This window comes from Glycine soja, chromosome 8 (assembly GCF_004193775.1).
Source record: "Glycine soja cultivar W05 chromosome 8, ASM419377v2, whole genome shotgun sequence".
NCBI lineage: Eukaryota > Viridiplantae > Streptophyta > Magnoliopsida > Fabales > Fabaceae > Glycine > Glycine soja.
Genome location: NC_041009.1, coordinates 9,889,949 through 9,910,977, shown reverse-complemented (window position 1 = coordinate 9,910,977; position 21,029 = coordinate 9,889,949). Strand labels below are relative to the sequence as shown.

The 21,029-nt window shown below is 29.7% G+C and overlaps 1 protein-coding gene, 1 long non-coding RNA gene and 1 other non-coding gene across 3 annotated transcripts; 1 reads left to right on the top strand and 2 right to left on the bottom strand.

The window, feature by feature from the left end:
* Positions 1 to 4,936: 4,936 nt before the first annotated feature.
* Positions 4,937 to 8,775, bottom strand: LOC114422947 (partner of Y14 and mago-like). Its single transcript, XM_028389513.1, has 4 exons — positions 8,541 to 8,775; positions 8,349 to 8,462; positions 8,099 to 8,254; positions 4,937 to 5,379 (listed from the first exon to the last, which is right to left on the bottom strand). The coding sequence occupies exons 1-4, from the start codon at positions 8,715 to 8,717 to the stop codon at positions 5,236 to 5,238; spliced, it is 591 nt and encodes a 196-aa protein (XP_028245314.1). The 5' UTR covers positions 8,718 to 8,775; the 3' UTR covers positions 4,937 to 5,235.
* Positions 8,776 to 9,729: 954 nt separating this feature from the next.
* TRNAC-GCA lies at positions 9,730 to 9,801 on the top strand. Its single transcript has one exon. It is a non-coding gene; the product is annotated as a tRNA-Cys (tRNA).
* A 1,189-nt stretch (positions 9,802 to 10,990) lies between these two features.
* On the bottom strand, positions 10,991 to 14,426 carry LOC114421671. The gene is made up of 3 exons (XR_003668564.1): positions 14,250 to 14,426; positions 14,004 to 14,066; positions 10,991 to 11,474 (listed from the first exon to the last, which is right to left on the bottom strand). It is a non-coding gene; the product is annotated as an uncharacterized LOC114421671 (long non-coding RNA).
* Between the last annotated feature and the right edge of the window lie 6,603 nt (positions 14,427 to 21,029).

The window sequence follows — 21,029 nt, the reverse complement described above, 5'->3', positions numbered from 1 at the left end:
CTATTCTATGAAATTCCATAGAGCCATTTTGGTTTGAGCAAATGGTGTCAACAAGATATTTGCAATTGGATTCAAATACCACATTTGATGAATTGGTGTCGTGCGCCCATTTTAGTGCATGAAAAAAAGCCATAGCTTATGCTTTATGTGGTTGAGGTATGCCATCCATGAGCATAGTTTGTTCTTTTACAAATTCGCCATTGTGATCTCGAATACATATTCCAAGTCCGAATTGTTATTGGTCATAAAATATAGATGCGTCAATGTTGTATTTGTGATGACCTTGTTGTGGTCTTTGCCATGGTTGTATTCAAACATTGATAGAACTTCCATTGATAGAACTTCCATCACCAATTCTTCATTTGACTCCATCCTTTACCAATACCTATGAAGCAAAGATACTACGCCATGTATAACTTGGTCTATGCCCTAATTTGACATCCAAGAATCCTTTGTTAGGAAAGTATTTGGCTTTGAAGATTTTAGTAACTATAACATATGATCTTGAAATAAAATTCCAACCCTATTTCCCTAGCATGGAAAGGTTAAAACCATGGAGATTAAGAAAGCCCATACCTCCATTCTCCTTCCTCATAAAAAGTTTATCCCAGCTGAGCCAGTTAATGTGTCTTGTTGTTTCACCTTTTGAACTCCACCAAAAAGAGTTCATCATCCGCAACTTTATACAAATTATTAAAATAAACTTTTGCTACATCACGAAGACTAGAATGATCTGTTACTAGACCTCCATCATCTCGAGCCAGTGACACAATGAAGTTCAACTTTTTTCAAGTAGTTGTAAAGGAGTGAAAGAAGCGAGAATTAATGTCTTCGTCCTTTAACCAAGAGATTTTCGCTCTCTATTTCAAGTAGAGTTCTTCTTGGGAAATTAAATTATTTAACTTTTCCCTCATTTTAGAGTAGTGAAAGGCAGATTCTTCATCAAAAGGTTCTCGTAACCTTTCCATCTCCTTGCGGCATTCGTCCACTTGATTACGATAAATGGCCTTGATTTGGTTATCTCAATCATGCATGTGCTTCGATCAAGAGTCCAATTTGGTTGACATCACCATCAGGAATGTTGTTCCAACCTTCACCAGTTAATGTCTTCTAGAATTGGCATCTAGTTTTAGTTGGATGAGTGAGTGGTCAAACTTGGAGGCAAGTACGTTGATGAACTTGAATTTTGGAAATAGTTGTATCCATTCACATGTTGCTAATGCTTTGTCTAACTTCTCCTCAATAGCATATGCTTTACCTTTTCATCTTGCCCAAGTGTAGGTGTAACTTTTTATGGGGAGGTCATGGATGTTACAGTCAGAGACAACTTCTTGAAAACCTAGGATCAACCAGTTTGGATGATCTCTATTTTTATATTTTTCATCATATAACAATAGATCATTAATGTCCCCAAAATACACTATGGGAGAAAGGATTGTCCTTCCTATCCATAAATTCAATCCCTATTAAAATATTTTTAAATGACATATGATCATACATAGATATAAGGTAAAATATTCTTTTTGGTCTTAGGTCAAAGACCACGGGATCTCCCAACCCACTGGGTCAAAGACTAATCTCGTTTGCAATAAGTTACTGTCACTAGTCCAATAAAATTTTACACACGATGAGAATCGAATAAAAATTCTCCCGCTAAATAGCTCATCCTCACTCATTTAAATGTAATGAGATCTTATATCACTGTACGTCAACCCTTTGGATTAAGACAAAATACTTAAAATACAATCGAATATTATTATTACCCACAAATTACTAAAAATATGGTCATTAAAGCTAGACTTCTTACACTATGGACTATTATTTTGTTCCATTCCTCTATAGAGTTATTTAAAAGTTAGTTAATAAAATTAACGAGATTCTACAAAAGGAAAGACTAATAATGAGATTAATGATAAATGTCTACTTTAATATTCCTACTACAGACATACAAATTGAAATAAATTAACATATAAAGGATTTTATTATTTTTCTCCGATCGAAGTAAACAATAAGGTGCCTTCTAATTTTTAAAGTATCCCACGTGCCAAATACATTCAAATTTTTCAATCTTTATTTTCTGGACAACTAAAAATATCACGCTCTCCCACCTTTTTTTTAAAAAAATTAGTGTGCAAAATACAACACATGGCCAATTAATTTACAGTGTTTTTTATTCAACAAAATTAATGCAGAATATAACAGATACAGAGCTTATTATATAATTGCTAGTTCATTAATTACTCCAAAAACTAGGATGGGAATTTTTGTGTGCCATTGGTCCCCCACCGTCCAATCTGTGATGGTTCTCTCATCTCTTCATCCTATATATTCCTATTAGTTTTTTGTTGTCGGTTACATACACTTTCTCCACCTCCTTCTTATGTAGTATATGTAAAGCCTTCATTTATTAGTCATCTTCTAATCAAGTATCATTTACGTAAAAAAAAGTCAACAGAAAATTTAATATTACCACAAGAATGTTGGTGCCTCATTCTCAATTATGTAAAACTAAATTAGCTTAGAGTATCATTAAGTCATTAATCGATATTTAAATTCGATCCCCATAATTAAAATTTTAAATTCATCTTGTATATAAAAAAACGTCATTGTAAGGAAAAAATTTATTAAAAATGGTCAATCAGATTTTATATCAAAAATTAATTTTCAAAAAAATTGATAAATATTCTATATCAATATCATAATAATAAAAAAATAACCTTTTAAGTTTCCTCATATATATAAAGTAGAATAGTCATACATAAATGATTTTGATTCATTTTTGTTAAATCTAGACCCATTCATGTAAGAAATTATTAGATAACTCTGGATCCTCTATTCTATTTTGGACCACCTAATAATATGCAATAAATTAATAAGCTCGTTTACTAAATAAAACTTATGAAATCAAACCAACTTATAAGACAGTAAAACACTTCCTTTGTGACAGTAATAGATGGCATTTTATTGCACAAGGAAGAAGTTTAGTCGTACAACTTGCATTGTTGACATCGTCATGAACTTGGGTAAATAGTCAACTATATGGAGAAAACATTAGATGAAACGCTACCTGGTGCTTTCCTTGTCAAATTAGGTGAACTTTGAATTTTTAAGATCAAGCTTTCCACCAAACACAGTGTGGAATTCAAAAGCACAAAGAGACCAATTAAGAGAACAGCGTGTAGTTAAGAGACAACTCACTTTAATTTGCCCCATATGCATGTTTTGCCTATGAATCTACTTTACTTTAATATGCATATATATAGTGATAGCAAGGTGAGTTGAATCATTCGGATCAACTTTCCTAACCCGTCCTTTTTTTGGGTTAGATTGTATATTAGTCCATAGATTTACTTAAACCATCTCGCACAATATTTGGATGTGGCATGTTAAAATTCTACTAATTAGGCATTCCTAATGGGTCAAAAGTAGAGATTCTTCTCTGTTACAATCAATTGATTATCCTACTTTCAGATAAAAAATTTAAAATTAAAGAATTAAAAAGTAATTGACTAACGAAAACAAGTTTGTTTGTTTAAATAGAATAGCTTCAAAGTGGAAAAGACAAGTTTATATGAGAATTGGATGGAGGCACATTAGTTAATTTTAATGTTAAACATCACAATACACTGAATAGCCTCTTGAGCTGCATATGCTCATTATTATCTGTAAGTTATTAATCTGATACTTATTTCTTCAAAAAAAAAAATGTTACTTATCATTATTTACTTAAGTTTTACTGTTTTATTGCTACGTTAGTAAATGGGTTATCTCTGGTCTTGTTCATTTTTTAAAGTTCATGAGGATACTATAACCCATTAACCCAGGCCCAGCATGCCTTCGACTCAGCAGAGAAAAATAAAGGCTGTTGCTACACGCACCTAACACAATTGCTGGTACACCCAGCACAACAATGTGATTCCCGTTTTGCCCTTTCATAAAACTGATACAGATTGAACAATCCATAAGCAATCCATATAAGGCTTACACATTGGACAATCCGTAAGCCTCATTTACAATCCGTATGTACGGATTATAGATTTTTGTAGGATTCGAAAGTGACTTTCGCATTATTAACATGATGTTCTAACCAACTGAATTAATAGGTCAATTATGTTATAAAATAATTAATGTTGCTATATATAATACTAAAATTTATAATGCATATTTAATGCACATGTAAATTTACATTTGTAACAATTAATTTTAATTTAATAATTAATTTGTTTACATATAGATTACGAATCCATAAGTTTTCAGATTACAAATCTATAAACTAATTACAAATCCATAAACTTACTCTTACGGATTACGAATCCATAAGCTTATTCTTACAGATTACGAATCCATAAACTTACTCTTACGGATTACGAATCCATAAGCTTATTCTTACAGATTACGAATCCATAAGCTTACTCTTACGGATTATGAATTTGTTTATTAGCAGAGATAATTTTGAAAAAACGAAAAAGTATTGGATGTACAAGAAAAACACTAGGTGTACAAAGAAATTCTCTTCAGAATATTATACTAACCAGGAAAGAAGATTAGCAGGGCTGAATGGCCCTTTTTGGGTTTCATAAACTGCCCTCAAGACATTTCTTGCAGCTGGAAGATAGATAGAAATGTACAAGTGAGAAAAGGAAGCATAATCACCGATTCAAGGAGGGTTTAAAGGGAGCTTTGGGGGAAGAATATGGGGGGTTATTGCAAGTGAAAGAATGAGAAAAGAAAAGATGAAGTTATTATATTAGAAGTTAGAACCTCAGAAATTTACAATAGCAGCCTCCATTTTATTTACCAAAACGCTTAAGTTTTTTAAATTTCTACAAGCTTCCTATGTTTAATGGAAACGACTCAGAGCTCGTGCAATTTTTCAAGTAAATATTAAATACAGATTGCAACTTGTTTTTGAAAACAAATGAAGTTTAAAGTTTAGTTTAAATAATCTAGTACACAGACAGGTAAAATAAATCAATCCTTTTACAAGTTAAAATCAAGACATATTTTTCAACATTTGGAGAAAATAGATGAGAGAATTGTTTTACTTCTAAATTTTCCTTTCCTATAACTTGTTGAAAAGTTCATCCAAATTCAGCCTGACTTTATCTGACAAGTTGCACACAAAAGATGGTGATTACAGGAAAATCTTTGGTAAACCTGTTTCCATGGAATATATCTTTCAGGAAGACATGGATAAAACTACACAACTTTGTCATGCTATTTCGAATACTTTGTTCATGATACGGTTGTTTCACCCTTCTCATCCTCCAATAACTTTAACTCCCTACGCCAATCTTCTAATTTTGCTAGCTTTTCCAACTGCTCTGGCTTCAGATCTTGCTCTGCACTTTTCTGCTCCAATGCTTCTGAAAGTCGAATCTGAATTTAACAGTCAACATATTAAGCTAGGAAAATGTGAAAGCACTATTTGAGATAGTTCTTTAGCAAGACGGAGAATAAAAACACATCCACCATGTCATCCATTCAAATTCTCTAGATGATGGCCAAAACAATTTTACCTTTAATTATTGAACTAAGTTGCTTAACCTATCATAGTATTATATTTTCTAATTCTGATATTCGTTTCTCTAATCACAATCATTTTGTTTATAAACTTTCCAATTGTCCTTCAAGTGTTTACTCTGACACAATCTCCTTGGTAAAATGGATATAATTATTTGATATTCTGTACATTTCTCATTAATAAAGACACAAACATTTGTTTAATGAGACAAATCAAGCAAAGTCCTAAGTGCTTCCCAGAAGGATTGCGTTGATGTGGATGCATGTTATGAGAATTCTTCAACTAGACTAGCTAAAATATTAGCCACATAAAATCATAAACTACTAGATTTTATAATAGTAACAACTGATGGAAAAGTATCCAATGCTCCAAAAGAACAAACAGATTCCAAAGAATTCATTCGGAACAACAATACAACATTCACTTTTCCAGCAGCCTACCTATATCAATATTTTGTGCTGAATCACACCATCAACTACGAAATTAAATATCTCCTATATGTATTGATCAAGATTCATCTCAGTATCATACTGCAACTTACAACAAGAGAGATGATAGCAAGGATCCATCCTTATGGCCAAAACAAACGAAGCTACCTAAAAATGGGACTAGTGAAACCTTTGCATCACTAACATTGTGTTTGGTAGAGAAAGAAAATGAAAGGGAGGGGAGGGATTTTGATAAAAATCCTTGTTTGATTCAAAAGTTTGGAAGGGAGAGGAGAGAAAATGAGTGGGCAAATGTCTCTCCCCTCCACTATTTGCCTCCCATTTCCTCCTCCTCTTTTAAACCAAACAGTCAATATTCTGTAAGTTCTATTGGATCTTGGGTAACAAGTAATACAGGATGATGAAAAAGTCATGAACCGTAATGGGGGTAACTATGAAGGGGCCATGGATATCATGAATAACAGCCGACTATTATAGGAATTACAAACAACCCATTGATGCACCATAATAGTTAATAAGATTCCCTTGAAACCTCCCTTTTTGACATAACTTTTCCACAATTTTCAACTTCTTTTTGGATAAAAATAGCCTTGTAGGATCATTAGTATATGGAGAGCTTTTCTCATTGTCATTTGCATCCAAGAAACAAGTGAAGTTCCTTCTTATATTTGAGTGTTCTTTCTTATATATCTTGAGTTTTCTGAGCCAATAAGATTTAAAAGTTCATGTGTAAAAAAAAAAAGATTTAAAAGTTCATGGAACACCATTACTTGAATATCTTCTTTCCTTCATTTGTTAACGGATATTAAGAATATTATAGAAAGAAAGGAGAGATAAAGGATCCTATAAATAAGGAAAATGTAAACAGAAAGCTGCAGAGGCTACAAAATGCAACAAAACTCATCTTCTATCCAATAAATAAAAGAGAAAGAGAGAGAGAGAGACAGAGACAGAGAGAGCAAGGAAGCTCTCCAATCTAGCGGCATATCAGTTATAAATTCCCTCAAGACAGAAGTGAGTAGCAGACACAAAACAAATCCTATCACATAAGGTAATGAGACACCCTTGAAAATATGGGCAATCCATGCCAACCTATACCCATGAAATTAAGTCTAATACTCCTCATGGCTCATACATAAACAATACTAGATAGACAGCAGCACCATAACCTATGAAGCACAACCCAAACACTAGATATGACATGGACAAAACTAATGTTCAAAATACAGGACAACACACACACATAACAGTTTCAACTGTACCATTCTCTTCCAATTTTGTTTCTATACATTAAGCAGTAAACACAAACTACAAATTTATAGATTTTAAACTGCAAAAGATGAAGCTGCCTGGCCCTGTACTTATATCAGAATTCTATAGGATCCACCCACTATTTCAAGCACAGATCACATCAATCATATATTTAAAGATTTGTTTTTTTTATTAGAATTCTTAATTCTACTATTTGGTGTTGCAACAAGAAACATGTTAAGGACCTCCATTTTCTTCGCAATAAATAATTGTGGGACACATTAGCAGGATAAGTCATAGCACACTGAACGACCAGGGAACTAAAGGGCAGGAATGCTTCCTACATTTTTAGGACATTTTTGCCAAATGGAAATCTTTGTTTATCTTACACAAATTTAAGAAAAAGGAATTGGCTGTTTATGAGTATTTAAAAGAACATAAAGGTTGTAGCATAGGATACAAAGAGATAGAGAAACTCAAATAAGGGAAAATGCTTTGTGGACACTTCAATGTAGCAGGTGATATGTGATAAAAGATCTAACTAACATAGTATTGTTAAATGGTGCGCTATGGCCATCATGGCCTGGCGGTTTTTTTGTCAACTGCCATAGGAAATTTGTGAAGGAAGTCCCACTATGGCAGCGCCATAGGTGCCATGGGGTGCAATGGCATGTTTATATGACAGAATTTCGGCCTTCCGCCATCAGTCATTGATAAAACTTACTAACATGACATGGTATGATTGACAGATAACTATGTTTGTTGAATTCTCAGGTCTGTGTGTATGGAAAAACACATGAAATGAATGTCTCTCACGAATGCCGGCAATCACTTGTAATACAAAAAAGTATGAATGAAAGCATAAATTGTGCACCTTCTTTTTGAGAGCACGAATTCTTTTATCAATATCTTGAGCTTGGGGCGAATCTTGCACAGCGAGCCGATTTACCTGCGAGGTCAATGCCTCCAGAGATTCCTGCTTTCCACTATCTTCAACTTCACTCACATTCTTTTCCTTTTCAAGCGCAGCCTGCAATATCATAACACATATAATTCGCATCAATCAAGATTTACGAATTAAACTAAGTAGAGCAATAATTTGATATCAGCATCAGCATACACACCTGAATGCGCTTTTCCTTCTTTCTCTCGTTCCTCTTAACGGACTTGGTCTTGGGCTTGGAATCAGCGTCTGGTTCGTACCCGGGAGGCCCAGCGGAGCCCATCTCCTTTTTCAACTGAAGAAGAGTCAGAGAAAGAGAAAGAGAAAGAAATGAAAAAAAAAGAAGAAATTAGGGAAGGGAAAGGGAACGGACGAGTGCTCCTTTGGGTTGGTAAATGGCGACTTCGTCTTGAGGGGTGTAGCCGGCGCGGATTCGAATGGGCTTGCGGAGGGTTCCGTCGGGCCGTCTCGTTGGGCCCACGAGCCTCTCTCCTTCTTTGAGGCTTTTGCTCAGCTCCGCTATTTGCTTCTTCCTTTCGTCGTCGCTCATCTTTCTTATGCTATGCTGTGTCTCTGTGTCACTCACTTTAGCAGTTAAAGACCCAACTAATCAATGGCACCTTTCTTATATATTATTAGTCTGTCTGTCACGGCCCCCTTCTATACGCACCGTTTTCTATTATTTAATTAATGCTTTTGCCAAATGGACTCACTATTTTATTATAATTGCAAAATAGTCCCTGTATAAGTAACGTTAGTTATGCTATTCATTTTATTCGATCCCTGTAACTTTTTATTTAAGTTTCAATCTCTGTACTAGAAAACAATATGTTTGAGTCTCTGTCTATTTTTTTTTCCAGCTGTTTAACAACAGTCAAAAGCTTCTGTAACAATTTTGCAGTGCTAAAAAGTTTTTTTTTGTTACTTGTTCGTGGCATTGACTAAAACTTAACCTTTATGTAAGTATGGACTAAAAATTAATTACATTTTTTTGGTACAAAGAAGACAGCTAGAATTTAGTGTCGGAAATCTCAACATGCTTTGTGATGTGATTAAAATAGTAGATGTAAATGAAAAACACTTTCTGGCATAAGAGTTAATTTTTGAAATTGAGGTAAGTCAAAATTTAAATTTTAAGATAATATTAAAATTTATTTTAATAATTATTGTTGGATTTATTCAAGGTGAATCTTAACTATAGTGACAAATGGATATCTTTTAATAGGTGAAAAAAAAATGTTATTAAGATGTTATAATAATAAAAAATAGAAATAAATATAATTTGAAATGACTAAAAGTTTTAAAAAATTACAAAGATAAAAATAACAAAATTTAAATTGCAAAACTTAAAAATATATTTAAGTCAACACAAAAAGAATTTGAATGTGTATAAGTGTATTTTACATTTTTTTACTTTAAGAGAAGAAACACAAAATATTTTATATGCGTTCAACCCTTTAGATGGATTTTCACTAATCAAATCTAGCTACAATAAAAGTGCTATAATGCCCAAAAGTTTAAATAAATATTAATATTATTTTGTGTTTTTTGAGTAATAATAAGGGTCCATAGCTCAGTGGTAGAGCATTTGACTGCAGATCAAGAGGTCACCGGTTCGAACCCGGTTGGGCCCTTTTGTGTTTTCATATATTTTCCTTTTTTAGACACTATTTTTTATTATATTTTCATGAAAGTTTTTGGTACCATATGAAATTAATGATTGACATTTATAATTTTTTTATTATTTAGTTTATATTGTTACTAATGTTTTGAAACATATTATTATAAATAAAACATATCTTTGTGGTACATGGATGAGCACTCGTTGTGCATAATCTATTTGCATGTTCATTAATAAAATTATTTTCTTATAAAAATAGAATTATTTTCAATAAAATTGTTTAATTAGTTATAAAGTAATTTTTAAAATAGATTTATTTACTATTTCTATATAGAATTGCACCCAAAAAGATGAAAAATAGTTTATATGCTATATTATTGACATGTTACTGCATTTTAATGATTAATAAAATAAAAATAAAGGCAGTATAATAATTAATATATATAAAATAATTTTTAATGTATAATTATTTAATCAAGAAATGGATATACATCAGTTGTCGAGAACTAAAGTGAAAAACATGGCTTGTACATTTTATTAGGCGGTTTTTCAACCCTTCACTTTTTTAAGGTTATGAGGGTACTCTAGTTGAAAATGGTTGGGAAGATAGTTCTCAAGGCTTCCCCATTACCTGTATCTTCATCCACTTGCGTTGCACAACACTGGCTTGTCTTCAGGTCCATTACGCCAAAGTGCACTAACTGACTGAACCATATATATGTTGGTGACTACTCGAATAATTAGGAAGAAGATACTTTGAACAAAATAATTTGCATAAAATAAGATTGTTTTGCTTGCCTATTCTTAAGGGCTACTTGTGCCTACATTCATAGAGACATGATAGTTTAAAAGTGTCTTAATTTTAGATACATGACTTTTTGTAGAAACAATTTCTAGGGTGCGATTTTCTCCAACTTCTCTTTCGCTTAAATTCCTAATTCGCATTGCAATCTAATTTATAATGCAGAAAAGGAAAACATCTGCTGTAAGCTATTTTTGCCTTTGGTTTTTCTAAAACGCTTGTTTTAGAAACATGACAGTTTTTAAAACTTGATGGATTTTAATTGGATGTGAAACTAGTTTCTTAATAGTGTGGAATTGTTTTAGAAAACAGTTTTTAAAACTAAACATTGAGAATACGATCAACAGGCTCTAATTAACTCACATCCTTCGGTTCAAAGTTGATATATATAAGACAATCATTATTCCAAAGTCTGCCGATTTCATATTGGTCTACAGTACTTGTCAAATCATACATGACTTCGAATCATCTCATAAAACACAACACCCAGTTCAATACATATTTTAAGTCTTGAGCAAGGCTCACACAAAAGTTTGAATTCAAAAAGTTCAATATTCAAAAGCAATAAGCCATGTTTAGAGAAACTTACAGATTCTCAAACATTCATGAAGGATGCATAAATGAACCCTCCTATGCAGAAGCATCTTCTGGTTTAAGAAGAATGCATCCAAGCCCTATTTCGTTACTAGGTATGAAGTTATTGACGTTATCGATCAATAAGACCTCTTCCGATTCTTGGGATGACCCGTTTGAGTTCCCGTCATTTTTCCACATCATCAGAAGTTGTTCATGAAACCTCCGGATTGATGTTATATCCATCTGCACTACCCGTGTGCGTTTCCTTGATGGGGCATTAGGATACCATAAACATGGATTTTTTCCGCCTAACAAAAATTAATCACTGTTAGAAAAATACATATAAGAAGCATTCACACAAGTATCATTACTTGAATCTGTAACATAGCTTGAACCATGAAGATTATTGTCTCTACCCTCTAGATTTTTAAGGTTATCAAGGTACTCAGGTTTCAAATTGTTGGGAAGATAATTTCGAAGGCCAATGCTTCCCCGTTAGGTTTATCTTATTCCACATGCGTTGCACAACTCTTTTCGGTCATGTAGAAGGTTTGGCAAACCAAAAAATGCACACTACCCTACCCATAAACCAATTAAAAATTATTCTTAAATAGTTGATAAAAATTATCGATTATATATTTCTTTTGGTGCCTACAGAAATTCATTAAACGTGTATTTACACGATCACTAGCAAACATAGGTAGAGGTAAACACATAGGAAATATTTTTTATAAACAAAACAAGGGTATATAATATAATATATAAAATTAATATTTTTATACAAAATGAAAATTTCTCTTAATCTATTCTTATATATAAATATATAAAAGATATAAAGTGTTTTGGTGTACATATATTTTTTTTCTTTTTACCCCTATAACTACCTTTTTAAATATTTTTTTTATTTCTATAACTATTCTCTTCAATCAACTCACAAGTTACATCCCACTTACATCCTGAAAACTATCCAATATTATTTAACTTTTATTATCTTGTTCATTCTTTTTAATTTTCAAAAATTATAGAGAGGCACAAAGTGTTACTTTTTCCCCTAGTCATATATAATAGTTGTTCTCAACACATGTTCCTTCACCTTCGAAGCCACTGACAGAGGTAGTAGTATGCATTCCAAGATTTTCTTTTGGGAGAAGCTATTAGTATCACAAAATCCTCTATGACAAAGTTCTACAATGATGATGATAGTATTTTGCAGGAACTATGGTTGCCATAGAAGGATGTTGTGATTGTCAAACCCCTAGCAGGGAAGAATATTAACTTTCTTACAATGAGTGATTGTCTGAAGACAATTTGGAAACCTTATTGGGGGGTAGATGTAATTGACATTAGGCTAGATTTTTCTTTTTTATGGTCAACTTTGATTTAGCCGAGGATAGAGAAAATGTTATTGGTGATTATCCTTGAATGATTTTTTTTTATCACTATCTCATTGTGAGTTCATGGATGTCCGATTTCATATTATCCAAGATGAAGATCAATAACGCCCAAGTCTAGATAGCGTTTCCCTGTTTAAGCAAGAAATATTATGATGAATGTTTTGCTAGCATTGGCTATATATTGGTTGGCCAATGCGAGTGGATATAATCATCATTGGCACAGTTAGAGGGAAGTTTGCCATGGTGAGTATGGAAATTAATTTGTGCCATCTAATAGTGGGGTACGAAGTTTTTTTAATAGTGGGATATTTACAACAGCTGGTTTAATGTTGAATAGGAAGGTGCACTAAATTTGAAAATGTTGCAATCTATATGGTCATGTGATAAGTAGTTGTGCGCAACAGAAGATGAAGCAAGTTTCACTATTGGCGACTGCCTAAGGTGGAAGGGAGATAAATTTAAACGATCGAGGGAGCATGGGTTTGAATCCGCTGAATGGCAATCATGTTAATCAAGTTACTGAAGATCTGTATAGGGATTGGTTAATAGTAAAAAAAAAAAAAAGGGAAATCGGAATAATAAGGTTTCAAATCATATACTTAATGTTCCTATTATTGTGACTTGAAACCTTATTATGATTAGAGTGTTCTGTTAAATTTAGTATTGGCAGATCATAGACTTTCTTAGAGAGTTGTAATAACTCTATTTTAAGTTATTCAGAGTATTCATTGGTTGGATTGAGCTAAATTCTTTACCCAACCAGATCAAAGTTCTACATGTTGGATTCAATCAATTTTGTGTAATTTTATTGTCAAATTCAAACTGAACCAATCCCTTATAAACATGCACATTGATTTAAGTTGAGTTAATTGGATATAAATATTTAAAATTATTATTTATTTTATAAAATTATAAATTTTTAGAATACAGTTTATTTTTGCCAAGAGTTTTACATCACATATATGGAATTGCAGAACGGATCACATTAATTATCACAATAATTTGATATTAGTACAATAAATAACTAAATTTCAATTAAATAAAATAATTTATTTATAATGCTTTACAATTATAAAATTATATATATATATATATATATATATATATTAATTTAAATATGAACAGTAGATTTTAGTATAAGTATATAGGTATCTTATGAATAAGGATGTAATTATTGAAATTGCTACTTTCGTGTGAGATTTTGACTCTGAAATCGTGTAAGGTAGAGGCATCTTTAGGGCTTTGTATTTCTTAATTTAATAATAATAATAATAATAAACTTATTTATGTATCATGGGTGGGGTTGGATATCATTGATTTAAAAAATATAACTGATGAGTTTGAACAACTTTGAATTAGGTTTGATCTGAATCTTCACAATAGTTTTAAAAAAAAACAATGAGCAGGACACATTAAAATTCTAAACACAAGAAGAGGACTTACAATCAATTCCGCAATGGAAGCATGGACCTTTCCTTTTCGCCATATCCATGAATTTCCTTTTGTCTTACAAATAGAAATTTTAGTTATTAGAAAAGCAACTCTACAAAATCCTTGAAATGAATTACACAACTAAAATAACAACAAAAAATTGTTACAGAATTCAATTTGTAGGGAATTGGGATGAAGAGAACAAAACTTCAGTCAAATTAAATTGCATACATGCATAAGCTTCCAGAACTTTCTTACCTTTCTTTGTGTTTACCTTGTGAGCCTTTTTCACAATGTCAGCAACTTAGCTTCTTCCCCGTCTTTTTCTTTTTTCTTATTTTTGTGATGGCTTCTTCACCTTCTTTCTTGTCTTTCTTTTATGTTCAGGTGATACTTCTTCTATTTTTCTCTCCATTCGGTTTTTCTCTCTTCTCTTTAATTGTTTTGTTCTTATGCAATTGAATTGTGCTTACTGAAATTTAAATTCAATGAAAAGAGCGACTAGTTGCTTACGTGCCCTGTAAATGCTTATCTGCGTCATCATATATAGGTCCAAAACGATGCAAACGTTACTTTTGACAATACCCATGAACTTTTAATACTAGATTAAAAATATATATTATAAAATTAATAAAAAAAAGAAAATATTATAATATAAAGGAGAGGAAGAAAGGTGGGGTAGAGGATTAGAGCTCTAGTTTTTTTTTTATATTATTAAATGTTATATATATATATATAATATAATATAATATAATAACTTTTAACAATGTTATTAAATGTTAGGCGTTTAAATATAATATAATAAATATAAATAATACTATTAATTTTTATATGCATATATTGATTGAATTTACTAAACGTAATATTAATATATGTATATTAAACGTATAATTTGTTAAATGAATAGAAAAAAATTATTTGTAAGAATAAAGATAATATAAAAAAATTTATATCAACTCAAACATCCTTCTTAGTGAATTGAGTTATACTCTGATCATAATGTTAAATGAATCGATATGCATGTATAGGTGTGTGCATATATTCATCAATTTATATGTAGCAGTATTTAATATTAATATTATAAATTTTGTAATTATTAGTATTTAATAAGATTTAATTTCTAGCATTTCATAAGAAATAATTAATAATGTTTTACTAGTACTTAATATTTAATTTAATATTTATTATAGAATTTAATATTTACTAAATTAAATATTAAATATTTTCTTAAAAAGTATAAATTACATTAATAGACTATTAAATATTAATAGATATTTTTTGGTATAAAAATATTAATATATATATATATATTAAAACTAATAATAATGATAATATAATATTAAGGCTTAAATAAGCTTTTAATTTCTATAAAATAGGATTTTTTAATTTTAGTCCTTTATTTTTAGTTCATTAAAGATTTAATTTTTTTACTTTTATCTCCTATTATCAAATAATAAGTTAGGTGACGATGATGTTGGCAGTATGTCATAAAAAAGTCTACTAAAATAATCATAAATAATAATTTTTTTTATAATTGTGACTTTAAATCTTCATCTATTCAAAACATTTAAAGATGTTATATTAGTTGATGAGAGATTTTAAAATACAATTTACCAAAAGAATTGCATGTAACTACTTTGGCTCCATGATGAGATAGCAAGTCATGAATGGGATGCTAGAAACTATTATGAATGTTATTAATTGATAGCATAACCTAACCACTGTAAATGATTAAAATCAAAGACACTATTTCTATAGAGATAAAAAAAACTTTTTTCATTAGTAAAAATTGAAGACAAATACTAAAATGTTTACAATAACTCACATAATACCTTCAAATTGAGAACCTATTTCAGCTTTAATATTAAATTATTATTGAGAATTTTAATATTATATATTAAATTATATGCATTAATGTTTAATTATTATTACATATTGATTAATTTATTAGTATTTAATATTTAATTTAGTAGATACTATTAAATGCTAATAAATCTTAATATTAAGTATTAAATACTAAGAAATTATAAATTATATCTTATGAAATACTAAAAAAAATCATTATTTTTTAGCCATCATTATTTTAAAATAATTATTTTAAATTTATAAGTTAATGAAACACTAATGTTATTTTCGAAAAGAATGAAAGAATTTATCAAAATAATTTTTTTTTCGAAAACATAAAAAATCAAAATAAATTTTTTAAAACTTAATAGATCAAAATAAAAAATACTAAAATAAAAAATTCCAAAATTAATGTTTTGCCTATGAAAAATTAAAGTAATTTGCAATCCATAACCTCGCGCTAAATTTTTAATCACCAAAAAAATAAAAAGTTGTAGTAACAGAAAAATGACTTTTAAAGGTCAACCAAAATAATGATGACTTGTTCTTCTTTTCAAATCGTATGTATTTAATTTTTTTTCTTTAGCTGTTAATTTAATAATTAAGATCTCATCTTCACATTACTGAAGACTGTAATATCTGAGTAAATTGAGTCGTTTTTTATTATATAATATTGGCCAATATTCATGAATCGACGTATGGTTAGTAAGTTTATACGACATTTACTATACTGAAATTATATTACAATGTTTTTTCTTTCCCTAGATTTAGCAGAAGAGGAAAAACTTCATTGGGTTTTAGATCCTATATAAAAAAAATAGTCATATATTGTATTAGAAAGTAAACGATTCAAAAATTGTACTTTCATATAGCATTTTTATCATGGGATTGGGTGGTTTAAAAACAAGTATATGATAAGGAAAAAGAAAAGCTTTGTAGGGCCCATGACAATATAATACTATTTCCAGACTCCGGTCCAAGATATAGTAAACATTGGATAAATTATTAAGATCAACGTGATTAAATTAATTTGTATCATTTAATTAATACTACGATAAATTAAAATTTATTTTAAAAACACCCTTAAGTTTAAATTTTATAAGTCATGATCATATTTATTTGCTTGTACTCATAATCTAACGAGAGTATAAAAAAAAATAACCATAAGTTTTAAAATCAATCATTATTTCTTTAGGACCAAAAAATACAATTTGTTTCATATATATATATATATATATATATATATATATATATATATATATATATAAGAGCAGAGGTAGTTATAAATAAATAAAATCTTCAATGGATTAATTTTATTTTTATTGACTTTTTATTTATTTTTTAAAATGGATAAAATAAATAAATTTAAAGATAATTTTGCAAATTTAATTAACAATAACTATTTTATAATTATATACGTTTGACTATTGAATGAGTGTCTGGTATGCACCCATCTAACATCTTCTTTTCAATCTAGTTGTATTTTGTAAGTAATATATTATCACATCAATAATGGATAGAAATTTTTTGAGAGAATGAATTGACTTTCAATTGTTTTCTTTTTTCATCAAGCTCGTTTAATTTGGAGATGGGTAATTGTGCTGAACTTTGTAAGAGATAAACAAAACTTTATTATTTCAGTTGTCACTCCCTTTCCATGAATGCTTAATTGCATGTTTTTCATATATATCTTTTTTAATTGTTTCTTGTAATGTTATGCTTCATAGATGTTGAGGAACTAAGAAAATATGTGGGGACATGCAGTTTTTGGAAGGAGAGGTATCAGGATAACAGCTTCTTCTAAACTTGGTTAGACTTAGACAGTTATCCTGGTTCATATGGTTAAGTTGTGATGATGCGGGATACAATGTAATATTATGAGTGTAATATTCTTCTAACTAATTGTGTGTAATCCTATGTTACACATATCTGCATGCATGTAATATTTACTTTTCAAAATGACTCAAAATAATAACTATTTCAAATTCTGTCATTTCACATTGATATAATGCAATTTTCGATAAATTCATGTACATGATATGACTAGTGATTATTGAATCTAATCATCTCATAAAACCCAACATCAGAGTGAAGAGACATAAATATGAGGCTTCTCTGCAAGACTCATCATACAAATGATTGAATTCAAGAAGTCCAAAAAACAACAGAAGAAACTAGATCGAGATCATGCACCATCACCATAGCACGTTTTGAACATATTGATGAAGGATACACAAATTAAATGAATCCTTTATGTAGAAGTGTCATCTGGTATAACCAGAACACCTCCAAAGCCTATTTCATTACTAGGAATGAAGTTATTGATGTTATTGAACAATAAGATCTCTTCTCGAGTTGACTCATGAGTTTTCGTAATTTTTCCACATCGGTGATACCATTATATATCCTCTTGTACATCACCTTTGAACGTTTATTTGAAGGAATCTTAGGACTTCATAAGCATGCATTTCTCCTACCTAAGAAAGATTAGTAACCGTTAGAAATGTAAGAAGCAATAGCACATAATTTTTTTTCCAAAGAAGTTAATTGTATATTTAGACAATGAGATTTTTTCTACCCTTCAAATCTTTCCTCGAGGCTTCTCCATTTTTCGTATCTTGATCCACATGCCTTGCACAACATTGCTTATCTCCTGGGCCCATTATGCCAAAATGGTGACTGACTCAACTAATTGGGAAGATGTTTTTTTGAACAAAATAAATTATATAAAATGCTTATTCTTCTAAGGGCAACATGAGCCTATATTTATTGAGACATGATAGTTTTGAAGTGTGAGAGATAATGAAAGGTTGTATCATTTAATATATATAAAAAAATGTCTCTTTTCATCAAAAGTGATAAGATCTGATTCTTCATCAAAAGTCAGAATATGCTACTCATGAGGTGAATCTCTGGAAAAAGTTACATCCCTTTACCAAAAACATAAAATGATCCATAAATGTATGCATAAAGATAGACAATGAAAACATTATGTAATACACTTATTCTTAGAATTCAAATCAGTTTTCTTTGCTTTATGCATAAATATAATAAAATAACCTATTATTCTATAAATTATCATTGATGTTATGCTCGATGTAAATTTGCAAACCATGTCAATGAACTCTATTGTATCTTGAAGGGATTAGCAGATAATCTTATTGGATCCAATTAATCTCTATAAAGATTGGTACGTAGGAACAAATTAAAATAACTAAAGGATTATCACCATCAATAGTTTTACTTAAATATTTATGTGAGACATCATCACTAATTTGCACCAAAATGAAGTGTCTTAATTTTGCATACATAATTTTTTGAGAGATCAATGATTTCTAGGGCATGTTTTTTTTATTTGTCTACATCAAACTAAGTATAAAAAATTTTATAACAATTTAAGTACATATTCAGCTAACTAAACTAGATCCCTGATGGGATGCACTTTGTATATTGATTCAAATGGAAATAATAATAATAATAATAATAATAATAATAATAATAATAATAATAATAATAATTTGTGGAAAAAAACACATATACATGGTTTTTTTTTATGAATACATATACATGATATATTCGTAGTTTCTATTTGTTTTGAATTACATTTAAAAAATGAACACATATGTCCGAAATACGGATATGTGCCTATTTATTTCAAATTCATAATACATGTCTTTCCATACAGGGACACAGTAATTCTCAAGAATATGGATTGCTTATCATAAATCATATTTTGTGATATTCCATAAATGTTTTGGAAAAAAAATCATTTCCACCCTAAACATAAGTCAGTTAAAAATTTAAAACAATTGTTGAACAAATAAAAATTTTCAGTAATATATTTGTTTGCAACCATAACTAGAAATACACTTAATTAACTATCTTTCAAAAGCACCACCTCATAGCCATTCTTACCCATGAATTGCATACCACCCGGATCTAGCAATAACTCATAGATAAAATGCAAAATTGTCAGTAATATATTTGCTTGCAATCAATTGGGTGCCTACAGAGAATATTAAACGTGTATCTACAGTACCATTATAAACTATAGAAGCATAGACAAAATGCTAAATATTATAAACAAGACAAACAATAAAAATATATAAAGTTACATAGAATAAAAAAATTTAAATCTTGAAGAAATTTATATTTTAAAAATGAGTATAAGTTTATATAAACATATTAAAATTATGAAAAAATATATAATTATTTTATAATCATTTTTCATTATATATAAAATTACTTACGTATCGACATCACGTGATGAACTTTAAAATCTATACTTTATTTCATAAATGAACACTCTTATATCAAGAGAGAATGTAATTATATCAAGAAATTTTCATAAATATATACGTCAAAGTATTTTATCTAAAACATTTGTGCACCTGTTAATTTTTTTCTCAGATATTAATATTTTTGCATTAATATTTCATTAATAATTTATTAAAAAATGAATATTCTACATGAAATTCCTAATCCGTTTTTTTTTTCATCATGAATATGTCACTTGAATTGAATTTGATCTTATTTCATATCAATTCCATGTAGCAAATATTTTTCTTTTTTGTCAAAATGTACCAAATAGTTGAGTGTTACAATATTCTTAAGAACTGTGGATTGGGTTCAAAACATTATAATACAGTAATAGATTCAATTCAGCACAGAAGGAAGAATTATCTTTATTTTTTAAAATGAAAAAGATAGAAATTGTGCTGACATAGAGGTTTTGATTAAATTACACTAATTTTCTTTGAGGTTCGATGAAATTAGACAAATATTCCTTACTTTTTTTTTACTCTTATACTAATTCCTCTTAATTTTTGAAAAAATATACTGACATCCTTTTTATGCATTACCATAAAATCTAAGACTAATTCGAATTAAACTACCAAAAATCGAGATTGAGAAACAAGCACGGATCGTGTTTTGAATAACTAAAAACAATTATAAACGTTAAGCTAACCGTAATTAAGCCTCATACAATCATCGCCTAAAGTGTCGTGCATGTGTGCTTCTCTCGCCTTCCATTAGATCTATCGTTGGAGTAAAATTCACTCAAAGATATAAATAGTAAATAATAGTATTTTTAAAAAAGGGTTGTAAGTTGTTGAATTTTTGCAGGATTGAACCATCCTAAAATTCGTCCCCCCCCCCCCCTCCTATGGGGCCAGATTATGCTTATCGTTT

Bases quoted from the DNA above. Each gene is read 5' to 3' on its own strand.
- LOC114422947 (XM_028389513.1), bottom strand. From the start codon at position 8,717: ATGAGCGACGACGAAAGGAAGAAGCAAATAGCGGAGCTGAGCAAAAGC. The intron at 8,463-8,540 runs GTCCGTTCCCTT...ACTCTTCTTCAG, and splicing joins ACCAACCCAAAGGAGCACTC to TTGAAAAAGGAGATGGGCTC. The intron at 8,255-8,348 runs GTGTGTATGCTG...ATGATATTGCAG, and splicing joins AGAAGGAAAAGCGCATTCAG to GCTGCGCTTGAAAAGGAAAA.